This window comes from Chaetura pelagica, unplaced genomic scaffold, assembly GCF_000747805.2.
Source record: "Chaetura pelagica isolate M959 unplaced genomic scaffold, ChaPel_1.0 scaffold104, whole genome shotgun sequence".
In the NCBI taxonomy this organism is placed as follows: domain Eukaryota; kingdom Metazoa; phylum Chordata; class Aves; order Apodiformes; family Apodidae; genus Chaetura; species Chaetura pelagica.
The window spans coordinates 10,584,435-10,600,746 of record NW_009953786.1 but is presented as its reverse complement, the minus strand read 5'-3'; the positions used below and the strand labels follow the sequence as shown (position 1 = coordinate 10,600,746).

At 40.0% G+C, this 16,312-nt stretch overlaps 1 protein-coding gene across 1 annotated transcript in view; it reads left to right on the top strand.

Annotated features, from left to right (window-relative positions):
* The window catches only part of JARID2 (jumonji, AT rich interactive domain 2), a 226,055-nt gene that overhangs the window by 116,273 nt on the left and 93,470 nt on the right, over nucleotides 1–16,312 (top strand). Inside the window, 1 exon segment of the mRNA XM_010000948.1 lies at nucleotides 9,452–9,593. Coding sequence (XP_009999250.1) covers nucleotides 9,452–9,593 — 142 coding nt within the window.

Sequence of the window (16,312 nt, the reverse complement as noted above, 5' to 3'; positions counted from 1 at the left end):
CTAGGGGGTTATTACAGTTAAGATGGATCTGTGAAAGTGATTTAGAAGGGGGAGGGATTTCTCTCTTTTGATGCTCACATATAGGTGACAAAGACTTAAATGCTGACTAGCTTGCTTTACTTAATTCTCATTTACCAGAATAATCCATGCACTCTCCCACACATATTGATGAAGACAATAACAGGCAAAAATGCTTTAGAAACGGAGTCAGTAACTTTTATCCAAATAACTGCCAAATAGATTTAAACCAAATAAAAGTGGAAGAAACAAAGAAGTTTAAAACCAAATACGTTCTTTCACAGGCGTGTTGAGGATTTCCTTGACTCCTCTTGAGGGATGTTACCCTACTGGTTCTCCATTCAACCATAAAATTCCTCAGAAAAGGCAGGATAAACAAGATACGATGGTTTTAGCATAAAAAACAGAGAATAATTTATTCATATGTCACTGATAATTTTGTTAATACCTCAGAGCTTAGACTTTTGTCTCTCTCAGTGGTTATGCCCATTTTTCTATCACTGCTATCGTTGAACTAAATAGAGATAAATTACACTTGTGGACTTGCTTGTGCCTGTAATTTCAGATAAAATGCCTGTTTACCTCCATTTCCAGATTGTGTATGTTATTACCAAATGAGAGAATATGTCCTGTAGGCCAGATGCCCCCGACATAGCTGCAAATCAAAGGGCACTTTTTCTCCTCAGGGAGAAATAAAGCCACTGTGTCCAGCGCCAAGATCAGCATGAGGCACACACCACTGAGGGATTTTAATAATAACCCCACTCTCGTGTTGTGCTTACCGTCTGTACCTCTCCCTTGCCCTTCACTGTGGTGGTTGATCACACGACCTTTATTTTACAGGTGGGTGAGCTCGGGGAGGGAGGTGACCTCTCCACAGGCAGCTGCTGGGTGGTAGCTGCATCTGGACAGAGTCCAGGTCCCCAAGTCCTTACTGAGCTCTCTTCCTGGTGGTTGTGTTCCCTTGCTTTTGTAAAGGGCTTAATGTATTTTCTATCCACATCTCTCCAAACAGCAAATGTCTGTAGCTATGATCCTGCATTTGAAATCAGCTTGTTCCTCTCAAGCTTTCTGACTGCAGTCAAGCAGAACTGGGGGACAGAGCTAGGTGCAAGCTGCCTGTGTCAAATACTGTGATTCCTTGGAAACACACAGGAAGAGTATTAGGTGCTAGTTTCCCCAGTTCTAAAGGGGAGTGCTTATGGTACTATAAAATTAACTGTCAAAACTTAATGACCTTTACACAGCCTACTATCTTCTTATTAGAAAAGCTGTTGCTCTCCTCTTATCATATGGCTCCAGGGGCAATTGGTAGGAGCTCGATGGCATCATGGTGCTGGTGTAAGAGATAAGGAGCAGCTGGTAGGGTGGTGCCCATCAGCTCTGTTTCCTCCTCTCTATTCTACTTCATTTGGGACAGCCTTAGCTTTAGGGACCTGGGGCAGCTGTTTCTTGAGTTCCCCCCATCACACACACACACACACTCCCCACATTATTATTTTTTCTTTTTTTCTTCTTTTTTTTTTTTAAATTTATTTTAAGGTATGTATTTTTGGTTTGAAGCTCTGACTTAGTCAGCTTTCTGCATTTGTAGGAAGGGTACGTAGGAGAGATCTGTTTGTTCCCCCAGAAATTTTTGGAGTCAGCATTACTGCTGCTGTCTGCTTGACCTCTCTGCGCACACCTACCCTGCTGCTCAGCCTGTCTGGTACTCGTGTTCTCTCTCTTGTCCAGGCTATGCCACCACAGAGCCCAGGCTGATGACCTCCCTTCTGCCTTAAAAAGAATAAGGTGCCAGAAGGGGTTATTTGCCTTCCCTGGGGGAAACAGGGAGTCACAATTTTGTGTACTTTTAAGTGAAAAAATTACTTTTAATCAAAGAGGTGTGTCCCTTTGAATATTTCTAAAATAACAGAAGTATAGACTTGAGGTGAGATTTTTTTGTGGTATATGATAAGTTGCAGGCATTGGTAGATGCTTTTCTTTTTAAAATTTCTTCCAGATGTGTATTTCATAAATAAAACTGAGTCTTGAAGTATGTCCTATGGCCTGGGGTATTTTCCTGGCAAAATTAAATTAGGTTCATTTTTTACTGTAATATTCTTGTTTCTACCAGTTTAATACCACCACTGCACCCAACCAAACCCCTCCAAACAAAAACAAAAGACTCTTAGAAGTGTTGTGTTGAAACATCAGAACAATAGCACTGCTAAGAGGTACTTGGTAACGAGCTCATATGCAGGCAACAGTCACATAAACATCTTTGCTTAATAACAATTTTGGATGGAGATGTAATGGGAGTAAGTAGCTTCTTTCAACCTGTATTTTTTAATCAGTTCTCTTTGGTGATCTTGTCTTTTGACAGGCTGACAAACACATCTTGTGCTGTAATGTCATTCATGCTTGGCTTCCACAGTAATGATGTATATCTACATATAAAAGCACTCTTCTAGTCATTTATGAAGACTGTACAAGCTATTTGCTAACAGTTTTTGGCATAACAGTATTGCTTTATGCATATGCTCTGTTATTTACCGCAATCAACCTAATGTCCAGTGGCTTGTCATCTGAAAAGCCCACATACTGCTAATTACCATCACGGTGGCATCACACGTTACAAACAATGACTGTTTCATGCTGTGGGGTTTGTTGTTTTATTGTGTTGGTTTTTTTTAGAGAAAGAAATTGTTGGGGTTTTGCTTTACCAAATGAGATCAAAATACCTTTTTTTTTTTTTTTTTTTTTTTTATGACAGGCATCCTAAAAAAAAGTAGGGGATAGCTATCTCTTATCCCAGAGAAAAATGTTTTTAAAGTGTTACTAGCAGGAAAACCCCGTTTTTTAGTCTCTAAGACAACCATGGCATGAAAGCAGGCCTTATTTTCGAGGCATGTTGTCTATTTAATATGTAATGTGATACCTTGTCATGCTGTGATGATGTGACAGATGGCATTTGCACTATAAAACTAAATTATCTTTTGTGCATAGCTATACAACAGCTAAATACAGTAGCTGTACAGTATGCTGATTAATGCATGGTGCAGATGTTTTGGAGGTACTGGTACATTTAAACTTAGCATCAGATGGTTTTATTTCACATGCCTACCAAGATTTTGGTAGTGTTTCAGCACGTAGTCTAATCAGTAGGGACATTGTTGTTAGAAGATAAATTTGGGTTTACAGACTACAAGATGTGAATTTGTATTGTATTGCAGCTATTTGTGTTGTATTGCAGCTATTTGTCTAGAACTTCTGGAAAATGTGTGAGGACTGTTCATTAACAATACTTTTCCAAGTAAACTTTTGTGTAAAATTATAGCTCATAACATACCTGTTAAGTTCTGTAATTCTTGGGTGGATGGAAAACAAGAGGTGTAGGGAAGCCATCAGTTTATTATTATGTTGGTTTTCATATAGGGTATTACCTATGTGAAGCCAAGGGCCAGAATAAATACTTAAAGAGCAGAAGCTAGTAGCAGAAGTTTTGTATCCCTCTGTATTTTAGGCATATAACTAGTGTTGATGCTCTTTCACGGTGCAGTTATACCCAAGAGCTTGGCCATGTTCAGCTCACACAAACCTGTCAGACCATGATGTGGGATGATTAACCACCTAGCTTTCTAATATTTGTGGCAGCTCTCCCAAACAGGACAGTACAAAAAGATGAAAATCACAGTGGAAGTTTTGATAGGCATGTTACTCCACAAATTAGCAAAGCTTTAGCTCTGTGCCTACATAACTACAGTCCATGCTATTGCATGTTCTCAAAAATAAGTCTTCCCACTGCTGTGAGAATGCTGCTTCGAGTAAATCCACTTTTTTAACTTCCTGTAACTTGTGTTTGTTTTGCCAATTGCCCTGGAAACTGGGCCTTTGTACCAGCCCCGAGGGTTCAACTTGCAGGGTTCAGGGAGGAGGGGAGTGCTGAGAGAAGGCAAACCCAGTATTTCTTGGCAGTGGGAAGTGGGTGTCCCTGTATGGTCAAGAAGCACTTGGGAGCAGCATTTTACATATAGCTGAGATGTGCAGCCCTGAACTGTGTGGACTCACTGATTATAGATGTTAATCCTGTATAGAAAAGTATGAATGCAGTCATGTTGAAATCTCTCTTATTTAGGTCAGTTAATACTTTTCATGTCTTTGGCTTGTGTTTGTGTGGTGGTGACTGCTGATTTTTCTAATGTGATGGCTTTGTGGGTTGCCTCTGACTGGGAGAACTGACTGGAAATACAACTGAATGTTATTTCTTTTCTTAAGCCGCCTTAGGACTGGGAAGCGGCAAACTAAAATAAGTGTTGCTGTCTTCTTGTAAGAACATGGAAATATTCATGCTTAGATGCCTTGCTGGCATTAGAATAAAATGATGTAGAAATAGTGTTTTGGGAACATTGTGAAAGCCCCTTCACCCAACCAGTTTTTGCAAGTAAACACGATACTGAGATTTGTTCAGATGCTCCTCTTTGGTTTCCTGATTACTCAGTAACTTTAATAATGAAGAACACACCAATAATTGTAATCTCCTCTATTCTTAAAAACAAGTAACTAACCCCAAACCCTCCCTTGCATTTTTTCCATCTTCCCTTATGTTTGCTGCTTTCTGTTTTCACCCTGTGTATTTATACCTATATGCTGTTTGATTGTATGGTGCATTCCTGGGTACTGTGATTTTGCATTATGCATTCAGGTGCTCCTAAGACCTTCCCTGCAGGTGCCTGTTAGCCATCTCTCCAGACGACCAGGGATAGCTTAGATTGTGGCTTGAGAGTAGTTGTAGATTGTTGCTGAAAGTATGTATCATAAAAAATTGTAAGATTAGCTAATCTGTACCAAAATAAATTAAGGCCTGCCTGCACTGGAATATGAAGTCTTACTTGCTAGGCTGTTATGAGGTAGGTTCTTTAAGCAGCTTTAAATGTTTTTTACACACGCTGTTTTTGGTGAAAGGGACGTGGCTATTGCTGGAGAAGGCTCAGCAAGACCTCCTCTCAGTTGACAACTATAGTCAAGATGCAAAGGGGATAGTGAGATGCAGTGGGAACAAGAGGGAGCACACTCTGCAAAGATTATGAAGCTGTGCTGTATCTGTAGTCTTCTGGATCATCCTAGAGGATATGGTTCAGCTCATTGCAGAGCCCATCCTGCATGTGAAAAAAACAAACAAACTTGTAGTAACAGACAGATTTGAAAACATTCAGGCTGTGGAAGGCAAATAAAGAGGAGGTGATAGAAGTCTCTTCAATAATGACTGGGGTGCAGGAGGCAGAAAGGGCTTTTCTGCGTTCCCCACCTTGTACCAGAGTAGATATAATATTCACAATTGCTGTTTGTTTTGTTTGTTGTTTTTTTTTTTTTCCTTTTTAAGCAGCGTTTAACTAAAATTGCAGTTTGCAATTGCAGCTTACTCAGAAGTTTAAAAAGAATTCAGCAAAAATGTGAAGTTGACACTTTCTAAAGGATGTTAAGATCTCCATGTTTCAGTTTTAAGCTAGGAGTTTTAATTACTAGAAATTAGTAATCAGCCTTTCTCCCAAAGTATCTAGTCTTGATCAGTTAGAGCCAGGACTTTGTATTTAAGGGACCAGATATGTCATTTGATATGCGAGTTTCTGTGTTTCTGATGTAATTAAATAATTCATTTTTAGTGACTGAGTTAAAAGACTGTTTATTCAGTAACTTTGAGCCATTCAGTGTTTCAGTTCCTTTTAAACTTTGGCAGCAAGTATACATTGCTTCACTGTATATATAAATTATTATTTCACATAATAAATCCTATACTGATTTACAATCCAAGTTGACGTACTTTCAAATTTAATTTTGATGAGGTTTTGGGTGTTTTGATTTTTTTTTTAATATTAAAAAGTCTAATTTGACTGGTAAAACAAACACTTTATATTACAGGAATAAGATCTATTTTTATTGGTCCTGATTTATTCTGCCTAGTTATTCAAACATTATGGTTGGTCATGAGTCCAGCTGCCAGGGGAGAAGGCAGTGAGAGCTGGAGCTGAGATGAGCCCAGTGGGCAAGAGGCAGGCAGCTGCTGCCAGCTCTGCAGCAGCTGAGAATGTAACCCATCATGGGCTTTGCCATGAGTCAGGGCTTGCTAGCATCATGATTTAGAGTTTGTAGGGTACCACCATAGAAAAAGCACTAGAGGAGGAACTGTTTATCCCTTTGATTTTATTTGGCTCTTGGTGGCATGCTGGTTACTTGACTGTTGCTGGGTGCTCTGAAGTAGCCAGGATTAGAGAGTGGTTCAGCTCTTCAGACTATGCAAATGAGTATTTTCTTGCTCAGTTGCTTTTCCCTCTTTATATGTGTACACATCTGCAGTACTTAGCTTTTAAGAAACATGAATGCTTGCTGCTTCCTGTAGCTTGGCTCACTTTGGAGAGTCAAACCCATGTGTTTGGATGTGTGCACAACTCCGTTCCTGCAGTGCACCAGCAGATCTGTATGTCCCATGAGTGAATGTCAACTCATTATTGACCATGGGGGAACCTGAGTGTCACCGGGAGGTCTGCACCTCATGCTGGGACCTGCAGCCCCTTTATAGCTCGACTGATGTGCAGCAGAAAAGAAGGTGGTTTATCGCAGTTAGAGATAGCAGGAGTGGCATTTGAAGGAAAAGGTATCTGGGGGCAAACGGAATGCATTTGATATAAAAATGATTGAATGGCAATAAACTTTATAACAACCTACTTCAGCGTGTGCTCTTTCCAGTGCTTGGAAGTAGGCTATGGACTGTGGCTGTCTGTATTTTTCATCACATCGCAGTGAATTTTGCAATTATGCTGGCCCTGAAAACCTGTAGAACTTGACACCCATTCCCATTATTTATCAGTATCTCTCATTTTTAGTTTTATGCCTCCATTTTAGAGCACTTGTTTTAATTGGTTTCAGCTGATGATAGTAAACTTCAGTTATCAGCAATATTACTGCGTTTCGGGATGGTGCTGGTTATGATGAATAATAGTAGACAAGCTGATATTTTTCCCTAAAGGAAACAAATCTTTCTTGTCTCCCAAGTGCCCTGATGGTTTGGCAGGGTGAAAGGATGAATGAAAATTGCCTTCCAAGTGCCTGCAAGTTGACAACCTGAAAAGTGATTTTCTTGACTCATGTATGTCAGGTTGCTGGGTTTTACATATGGCAAGTCTCCAGAACAAATATTGCTTTTGGAAAACCTAATCAAATTCTGCTGTGAGATTTAAGTTACAGAGTATCAGACCTCAAATGATATGCTTGATTTAGACTTCTCTGGAGTTCAAAAATTGTAAATTTTATCAGCAGTGGTTTCATGGAAAAATGCAAAGCAAAAGTTGGAACTTTTTTAAGAATAAACTTGTGCACTAGGGCTTCTAGTGAGGGTGAATTCAGCGTAGAAATATAGTCTATTCAGTGTTTTTTAAAAGGTCACCCTCGTTTCCTCGGGAGTGCTTTGAAGGGTTGCTGTCACCTCACTTGGTATCATTGTATTACATGACAAACCCTGTTGTAGTATCATGCGCTGATTCTGAAATTTGTAGTATTTGTTGGGTCACAACAAATTCCTTTCAAAAGGAATTTAACAAAAGGCAAGTGAAAATGTAAATTAGGTAATTTAACTTCTCCCTGCCAGTCTCAAGCTGGCTAGAAGCAACATTTTAATGCCAAAAAAAAAAAAAAATTGCTTACTTTCAACCTTTGCTTTGTGGGCTTCATATTAGGAAAAGAAAAACTGAGCTTCCAGTTTACTGTATCTTCCCCACAAAAAACCCACCAGACTTCTGCTATGTACGTAGCATTTTGAAAACAGTGTACAAAATCTGCAGTGTGTGGCCACCATGTAGCCACTTCTGAAAGCAAGTCAAGATAAATCTGGTGTATTTCAGAATGATTTGATTGGAAAAAGAGGAAAGTGATATGATGCAGACTTTGGATGAGGCTGCTTAAAAGTCAGCAATTGGAGTGATTGGATTGGAATCAAAAGCACTAAAAGATTCGGAGCCCACTAGCAGATGACATATCACACTCAGTTGTAGTGCCCAAGCGAGCAGTGATTAAATGGCCTTGTGGTGAGGGAGCATTTGGCTGTGGGCAAGGCACCAGTATTTGGAGCAGGCAGCTTGCTGGAAGAGATCCCTTGCTCTTGCTTTGGTGTCTCTTTGAAGCTCAGCTTAGTTGATTGCTCAGTTATGCAATAAGTGCATTGATAGTGCTGAACAGTGATTTCCCTGAAAAGAGAGGTCTGCAATAGTGTAGTGGTAATGTAACACTGATAGAAATTTTGAACTCCTGTTGTTATCGAGCATTTTTGGTTTAGTACTCTTAAGCCTTGCTGCCTATTTTATCTTGGAAGGGATCAGCCCCTTCCCTGCTTTCTTTTCTGAGTTGCAATTATGAAAAGGGGGACTAAAATGACTGAGGGAGGAAAGTCCTGTCACTGTTTCTCTGAGGAAATAAAGCTGTGAAGCAGAGCTCTGTTACGCCATTTGCAAAAGTATTTTGGTGGAGAGATGGGAAAGCATTCTTCTGGATAAAATTGTAGCTCCTCTGGTAATAAGCTTATAAAACACCAAGTAAATACTGAGATGAGAAAATTTTTAGTAATTTTCTTCCCTCTTGTCTCAAAGCCTTCTGAAGAATATGTTCTTATTTTAATTCTTCCTTAAGTCTGAGTGGCTTCATTGTCTGCCTGCCATTTGTAAGAGTTAAATTATATTACTAATTTTTGTAGGATATGCAAAATTTGTTAAACATGATGCTTGTATAGGGCCCAGTGCTTTCTTCCATCTGTGTGACTCTACTTGCTGTAGTATTCCTCCAGGAGAGAAAAGATTAAAAAGGGAAGGCAGCAGTAGCAGACTTTTTCCCTGCCTCGTACACCTTTACTGGCATTCTGCAGTTTCTGTTATTGAGTGACATTTGGCTAGAAGAACCAGAGTTAAGGAACAGATGTTTGATGTTCACCCCTTTGGGGTTTAGGATTTTTTTTTTTTTAAAAAGAGGCATAAATTCCAGTAGTTGGAAGCAGCAGAATGAAGAGCAAGGCAATGACAAAAACGGCAGCTTAATTTTATATTGATCTACAGAGAAATACAAAAGGCTCTTGTCTATGCCAGTCAACAGATCTGTAAAACAGGGTTGAGTTTATTGCTCTAAGCTGTGTCTTTTCTTGAGTAAGAGATGTGTAAGTTTATACATATGATTGCAAACACCTGTAGTGTAGTGATTTGGGATTGGGGTCTTACAGTTATCCAAATTGGAAACATACAATCAGACAGGTTCTTAATTGGATACCTCCATGAATGTTACTAGCATATCTCTTTGCAAGATGGTTACTTTGGCCATCAACTCTTTACTGCTAGTGTTGCATGTAAATTATTATAAAATCCATTTGGCACTGGTAATGCAGGTTTGAATATTGTGTGCTACTTTGTCATGTTTGCAGGACTTCTCACTAATGGCCAATCTAAAGGATTAGGACCGGGATCAGAACAGCTGGAGAATGAGAAGGATGATGCATCCCAAGTGTCCTCAACAAGCAACGATGTTAGTTCTTCAGATTTTGAAGAAGGGCCCTCAAGAAAAAGGTCAGTAGTGCATTATGATCAAAGTATAGTGTTTCTGTTTTGTCCTTTTTGTGCTATAAGGTTTTGATTGTATTATCAGGAGGGTATGGTTACACAAACTGCCCTACCTTGAACAGACTTTCCAGTGTGGAGTCCTTCTAGTGACAGTGAGGATACAGTAAATTTTACCTAATCCATTGGTGTAGATGATTCTTGTTGTTGTTTTGGAAAGCATGGAAAAGCAGTAGTTGTTTTGTAGTAGGTGATTGCTAAATTAAATGCCTTAAGACTCTTTCTCTTCCTGCCTTCTGTCCTCCTCCCCTGGCTTTGGCCTCTCAGGGGCATGTCAACATGTATGTGTGTGCAATTTCAAGGAAAGCATCACCAAAGTATTTTGTATTACTGTTGTTGTTTTTAATTTTCTGTGAATGAAACCACATCAAGTTAGAGAAGAAGAAACCAGTTGCTTCTGAGAAAAGAAACTGTATAATAAAGCACTGTGGGGAATATTGGTTGCAAATGACTACTTCAAGATACTACTGTAGCAAGCTGTCTCCTCTTTCCTAGAAGTCAGCTAAGAGGTCCTTGTTGAACTTTTAAGAGTTCTTACCCTGAATGTGCAAATGGTAGGTTAAAATAGTAGAATTCAAGCCAATCTATTACAGAAAATATGCTGAGAATGCAGGAGGCTGGGAATTGTCCTCTGTATGAAGTAAGAAGCAAAACAGGCTGTCTGAAAAATGCCATTTGAAAGAGAGAAGTGGAAAATGCTTTCTCAGCCTTTTTCCTCCACACTCCTTGCATCCTAGTCTCAGGCCAAAATGAACCATGAAATAAAGTTCTCGTTCAAACAAAAGAGTTATTCATGTTTTCTGTGTGACCTTATGGTTCTGCTGAGAAGCCCAATGGGGTGAGAAGAGTGGTGCTTTCCTGGACACTCTCCTGTTCCTGTGTGCCCCAGCCCAAGTCCCAACAACCTTTTCTACCCCTGAGCAACAAACTCTAAGTCTAGTCAATGTGCCCACATAGCTTCTCTGGTGTATCAGAATGAAATTTGTCATACCTTCTATACTGGTAGAAATTTTGTAAAGCTTATTGCATCCTGCTGCTGATCAGGGGAAAACATTTGTGTGTTTATTTTTGGCTTTAGGAGATACAATGGAGGCTTTCTGCTTAGAAGTTTAGGAGACATCCACTGTAGGTGCTTGCATGTTACCTTAAGGAATATTTGCTGCCCTCTACATTTACTTATTGCCCTTGTTCCTCAGCCATACTGACACAACTGCTTCCATGCCTTGAACCGACACGCCACGGGTATGCTCAAGGAGCTGGTTAGGATTAAAAATAACAGTGAGAGGAAGACAGATTGAGACTTTTTGCTAGGGCTTGTTATTTTCAGCTTGTGTGAGTTTTCATGTCTTGTTCACAGCATGACTGCATGAGCAGCTGCCGGTGCACCTGAGGGGGCATCTGCTTTCTATCTTGGGGCTGGCAAGGGGCAGGAGGTCTTGTCCCTTGTGTTCTCTCTGCTTCTGGTGCCCTACACAGTACAGCTTCAGAAATGGGTGAGATTGCTACATCACTGTCCCAAGAAGTGGCATTTGAGTATTGCAGGCAAAATCCTTTTGAAGAAAACAAGAGAAGAGGAAATGGCCTCAAGTTGTGCCAGGGGAGGTTTAGATTGAATATTAGGAAAAATTTCTTCACTGAAATGGTTGTCAGGCACTGGAACAGGCTGCTCAGGGAAGTATTTAAGCCACCACCACTGAAGGTATTTGAAAGACGTAGATTTGGTGCTTAGGGACATGGTTTAGTTGTGGACTTGGCAGTGCTAGGATAATGGTTGGAGTCAGTGATCTCAAGGGTGTTTATCCAACCAAAATGATTCTATGAATATTTGCTAGTTTTTGGCTGTGGAAATTCAGACACTTGAGAAGCAGCTTAATAATGGGGAACTCAGTGCCTTTTTTGATAAAAAAAAAGCAAAAAAACCCCACGCTAAACCAGAAACTATGATGAAAACTACCTTTCTGGCTTTTTGGAAGACAAGCCGTCATTTCAGTTCTTCATGTATCTTGAACTGTTGACATAATACTGTGTTTGTTGCTGCAGTTGCTGTGAAGAACATTCCTGTTTTGTTTCAATTTACACCCAACACAGACTATTATTTACTTTCTTCCTCCCTCAACTTCCCCCTTGCAGACAGATCTCTTTGGGCTCCTTCTCTTAAGCTGTATTACAGCATGTTGAGTGTTTCAATGTCTTTATCTTATTTCCTTTTGGGTTTTTTTACTTTGTGTTGCTGAATATGTAGTATTTCCTTGATCCAGGTTATCTTGGGATTCTGCAAAGAGTTTTGCCAGGAATATTGGGTGGACAAAGGATGTGCAGAAGGGTGAGGACAGGGCATGAGACGGTAATGGGATCGATGGGTTCACTGCCTTAGCTCATCAAGTTTTGAGAAATTGCACCCTCCTTGTCTTCCCCCTGGGCTTCCTCAAAATCAATCACTTCATTTCAGCTGTATGCATGCCTGTTGGCATTCATGTACTAAAATACACATTTAAACACTGTAGCTTTAGCATGTACTTCATGCAGTTTTTTACCCTCCCCCAAAAAAACGTTTGGCTTCTTGAAGTATTGCAGTGTATGGCTGTTCATATAGTCAATGAGAGGATTTTAGGGATTGGTGCAGTTAGTAAAGTAAATGTGTTTCGAACTTACTCTGTATAATACAGTGACTTTTGAGTACCAGGTTTCCTGTGGTGTTTGAACTGTGGGTATATGTAAATTTTTTTATTTTTTTTTTCCCGGGGTGTGGGGTTTTATTTTGTGTATGGCAGCAATGAAACTTGAACCTGTCGTATTCTACAGGATTAGTTCACCTGTATTTCACACCAGGGATGGAAACAAAAAGAGTGTTGAGCAAGTAAGCACAGTAAATAAGGGAGGCTGTTCTTCAGTATAATAGCAGGTTGGTACTGTGGAAGCAAATGGTCTATTCCCAGTTTCTTCGGTCCTCCTCTTCCCAGCCGTCATGTCTGGCAGTCTTCTGGTCCCCAGGTTGGTGAGTTTGGTGGACTGATTCGGCAGTGTTTTCCCTCCTGCTAGAGCAGGTCACATTATATAAATGAAATAAGGAGATAGTTTCATGTGTGTATGCAGCATGTGTGTTTTTCATTTGCATTTATAGTTGATCCAAACTCTTCCAGTTTCAGAGATGTTTTGCATGAGATCCTGGATGAATAGCAAATGCTAATTCTTGTAGCAAGCTGAGTGGAGGGTGAGTTTGCTAGCAGTTAGCATTGCCTTGTGCTCTTACTGTGGCAGCCATCTCTGCTGTAGGTTTTCCTTGTGTCAAAGCTAAGCAGCGGATACTCCTAGTGAGTTACAGCTGAGAGGACTTAGTTGTAAATAGGTAGGTGTTGACAAGTGTCTGGGGGGGAGGTAAATCCCTTCCAGCCAGCCTATTGACCAGTGAAGGGATTATTGCTGAGTAGTTCTTATTTCACAAATACATGGCAAGCTGCATCACACAACAGTAAGAACCCCCAACCAAGCGCTGCTTCAGATTTATCACAGAATTTTGTTTGCTTGTGTGTTTTTTTGTTGTTGTTGTTGTGTTTTGGTTTTTTTGTTTCAGCCTCTTCTAGTAATATCACTTGATTTAAAAGGCATACATGCCATAGAGCATTGCGATGGGAGGAAAGAAATGGCTGTTCTGGTGAAAGTGTGCTGATTTAATGTAATGCTGCAGGTTTTGTTAAAGAACTTTCTTAAGATACTGTGGACCAGGTTTTTGAATACTGTGGCCCTGTGCTGCTAAGCTTCAAATGGCTCCAGCTAGTCTTTCTAAGTAGTTTCTCAGTAATTAACACCTTTGCTTTCTGGGACTGGAGGAAGCTTCCTACACAGCCAGGTTTGCAACCAGTTGGGAAAGTCCCACCTCCATTTTGTTTTAAGTGTAAATTGTGATAGCTTTGTGGTGGTAAGGGGGAAAGAAGTACATGAACAGCTTTTCCTGAGCAGAGTCTCCAGAGCAGTAAAAAAATTGTTAAGTCTTACTTACAGAAAAAATGGGGTTTAAGGAAGAGTGACAGTAGCAACAGTGGCAAGCTCAGGACTTAGATTTGTTGGAGTTCACACTCAAAGAATGGACAATGCTTGCAGTGGTTTTTGCTGTGTGTGTTATAACTGACCAGGTTCGGGAAGGGGAGTGAAAGAAAGCAGGGGGTTAATCCTGAGTAGAGGCTTGTGGCCTGTGTTATTCTAACATTGGCAAAAGCTAAGCATTCAAATGTTACACTGAATCTCTTATGTAATGGATTGCTGTCTAGCTGCCCTATAAGTGAGAGTTCTGTTGTTCAATGGATTTGAAAGAAATCAGCAAAAGCATTGGTATAGATGCTTGATAAACTATCAGGTTGAATGGTCTTATACAAATGCATAAAAAAGGTAATTGTTGAAGGTGGATAAGTGTAACTTCAATGTATCTGCATGTTCTTGGTAGGAATCTCCAGTTTCCAGCCATGATTCTCAATTCAGAAGGTCAGTAGACAACAGGCCAAAGGTGTTTGAGTAACTGTGGTGTACGCTCATACATTTTTATGGGCAACTCTTCAGACTACATCCGCTGGCAATTAATAGCCATGGATACAAACAGCTGTGTGTTTTCTTGCATCCGTTGTTCACCTTACCCAAGAAGAAACGTGCAGAGCAGACACGTTTGCTTCCTGTTACTAATCAGGTGGCTACTCATTTACCTGGCCCCTTCCCAGAAATGCACACAAGGAGTTTCTAAAATGCTCAAATGTGTTTTATCTTTTATTGTAAAGTTCTGTTGATAGAAGGCTTTGAGAAGTGGGAGGATGTGAGAAGTCAGTAAGCTTTAAATTGGGATTTTTTTTTTACTTAATGTTAAAATATTTTCTCCATTAAGGGAGACAAAGAAGTTCATTTAATTTAGAAGAAAAACAGTGTAGAAGAAATTTTCCCTCAGTGCAGGAATGGCAAAGTGGATGCATGTAATTTCCTGGACTGGGGCTGTGTGCAGCTTACAGAAGACACTTGGTCCAGTTCTACTACAGGGAAAGTTGCTGGCAGCAGGAGAAAAGGACAATGGCACTGGGGAGTTGTAGTGCTTTAAACTGCCACAGCTAGATTGGCCAGAAATTGCTTATTAGGAATCTTCTAATGTCTTTAATTAATACAGCAGCTTTCTGCTAGCAGTCTCAAGCATGTGACAATCAGAAGTGTGCTGGTGTCCAACAGTTTGTGGGATGTACACCTGCCCCTTGTCTCATGATGGCTTCCTGCTGCCTGCTCCATTTTCCTGTTTGTCGTCTTCTTTTTTTTTTCTTTTTAAAATTATTTTTAGATGCCAGTTTAACTCCCTGAACTGGCTCACTATGGGGCAAGATAAATGTCAAGATCTGTCAAATAAGAAGGTGGGAGTATGTGGCCAAGGAAGGCAAGGCAAGTCACTGGTCTCCTTTGGCTGGTGGCTGCACAGATGCTAGGCTGGCAGAGCCATATTGCACACTTAGCACAAAAAAAGCCAGTCAAGAGTAGGCAAGCTTCTGTTTGTTAGGCAAGCTGCTAATCTAAGTGGTTTATTATAATGGTACGTCCTTTTCAACTTGATCTTTCTTGCAGCAGACCTGTCAAAAGATTGAGAGGACTTGGGGTTGTTTTTCTTAATTCTACTTTAATGTCACAGTGTTTTTGTAGTTAATAATGAACAGTCTCTTTAGCACTAGACTTAGCACCTTCTATGCAAGATGTAAAACAAGGTCAGTCCTGTTCCCACATGTGTTAAGTTTGTGAAGGATTTCTCTTTGGTACTGTAGGTGATGGAGAGAGCAGTGTATTATGATTCAGGTGTGAAAAGTGGGAGACTGCTCATAGTATCAAAGTCTTTTTCCAGGACCTTTTTAGTGAATAGTCTTTTCACTAATTGAAACCCTGTATGATATATTTGTGTTCAGCTGTTGGCTGCTACCACTTAATGTAACCCCACTAATCAACCAGGTGCTTCTATTTTTTTTTTCTGGTTTCAGTAGGCTATGCAAATCTGCACAGTTATATGCTTATGAAGAACTACATCAGTCCACAATAAAACTAAAATGGCAGTAAGATTTATGTATAATAATTTGATTTTTTTTACTCTCTTCTGGAAATTCTGATATGAGTGGAATATATTTTTAGTGCAGCACATTTACATTTAAATAATAAGCCTCAGAAACAAAACATAATAATAGTCCATTGGAGAGGATTTGCACAGGAATAGTAAAAAGACAGATTGCCTTCTTTATAATGCAAGTCAAGGAGACCATTCTATGTAGCTTGAAAAGGAAAAAATCAGGTGATTAATGTTTTGTTCAGTATTTTCATAAGGAACAAACCAGAAGTTTTGGACATGGATTCTTCTGTCTATCAGGCAAAGACATAACAAGGTGCAAGAAGCTGGAAATGGTTTAACTTTGTGAGTAGGCAGCTATGTAAACTTCTTGTCCAAGTAGTGATTTAATAATTATGAAAGTACGATTTATAGCAGCTGAGAAGTGCTAAGCAATGTCCAAACTTCTTGTCCTCACTTGCCACCTTCTCTTCAGGATTCAGAGTTACAGGAGGTCTTCATGACCTTGAGCTTGAGCTCAATCCCTGAGGGACCAGGGGAGTTTTCAAAGCCAGACTGGATGGGTGCAGTTGTTTCTGCGGTTCTGTGTGTGGCAAACACT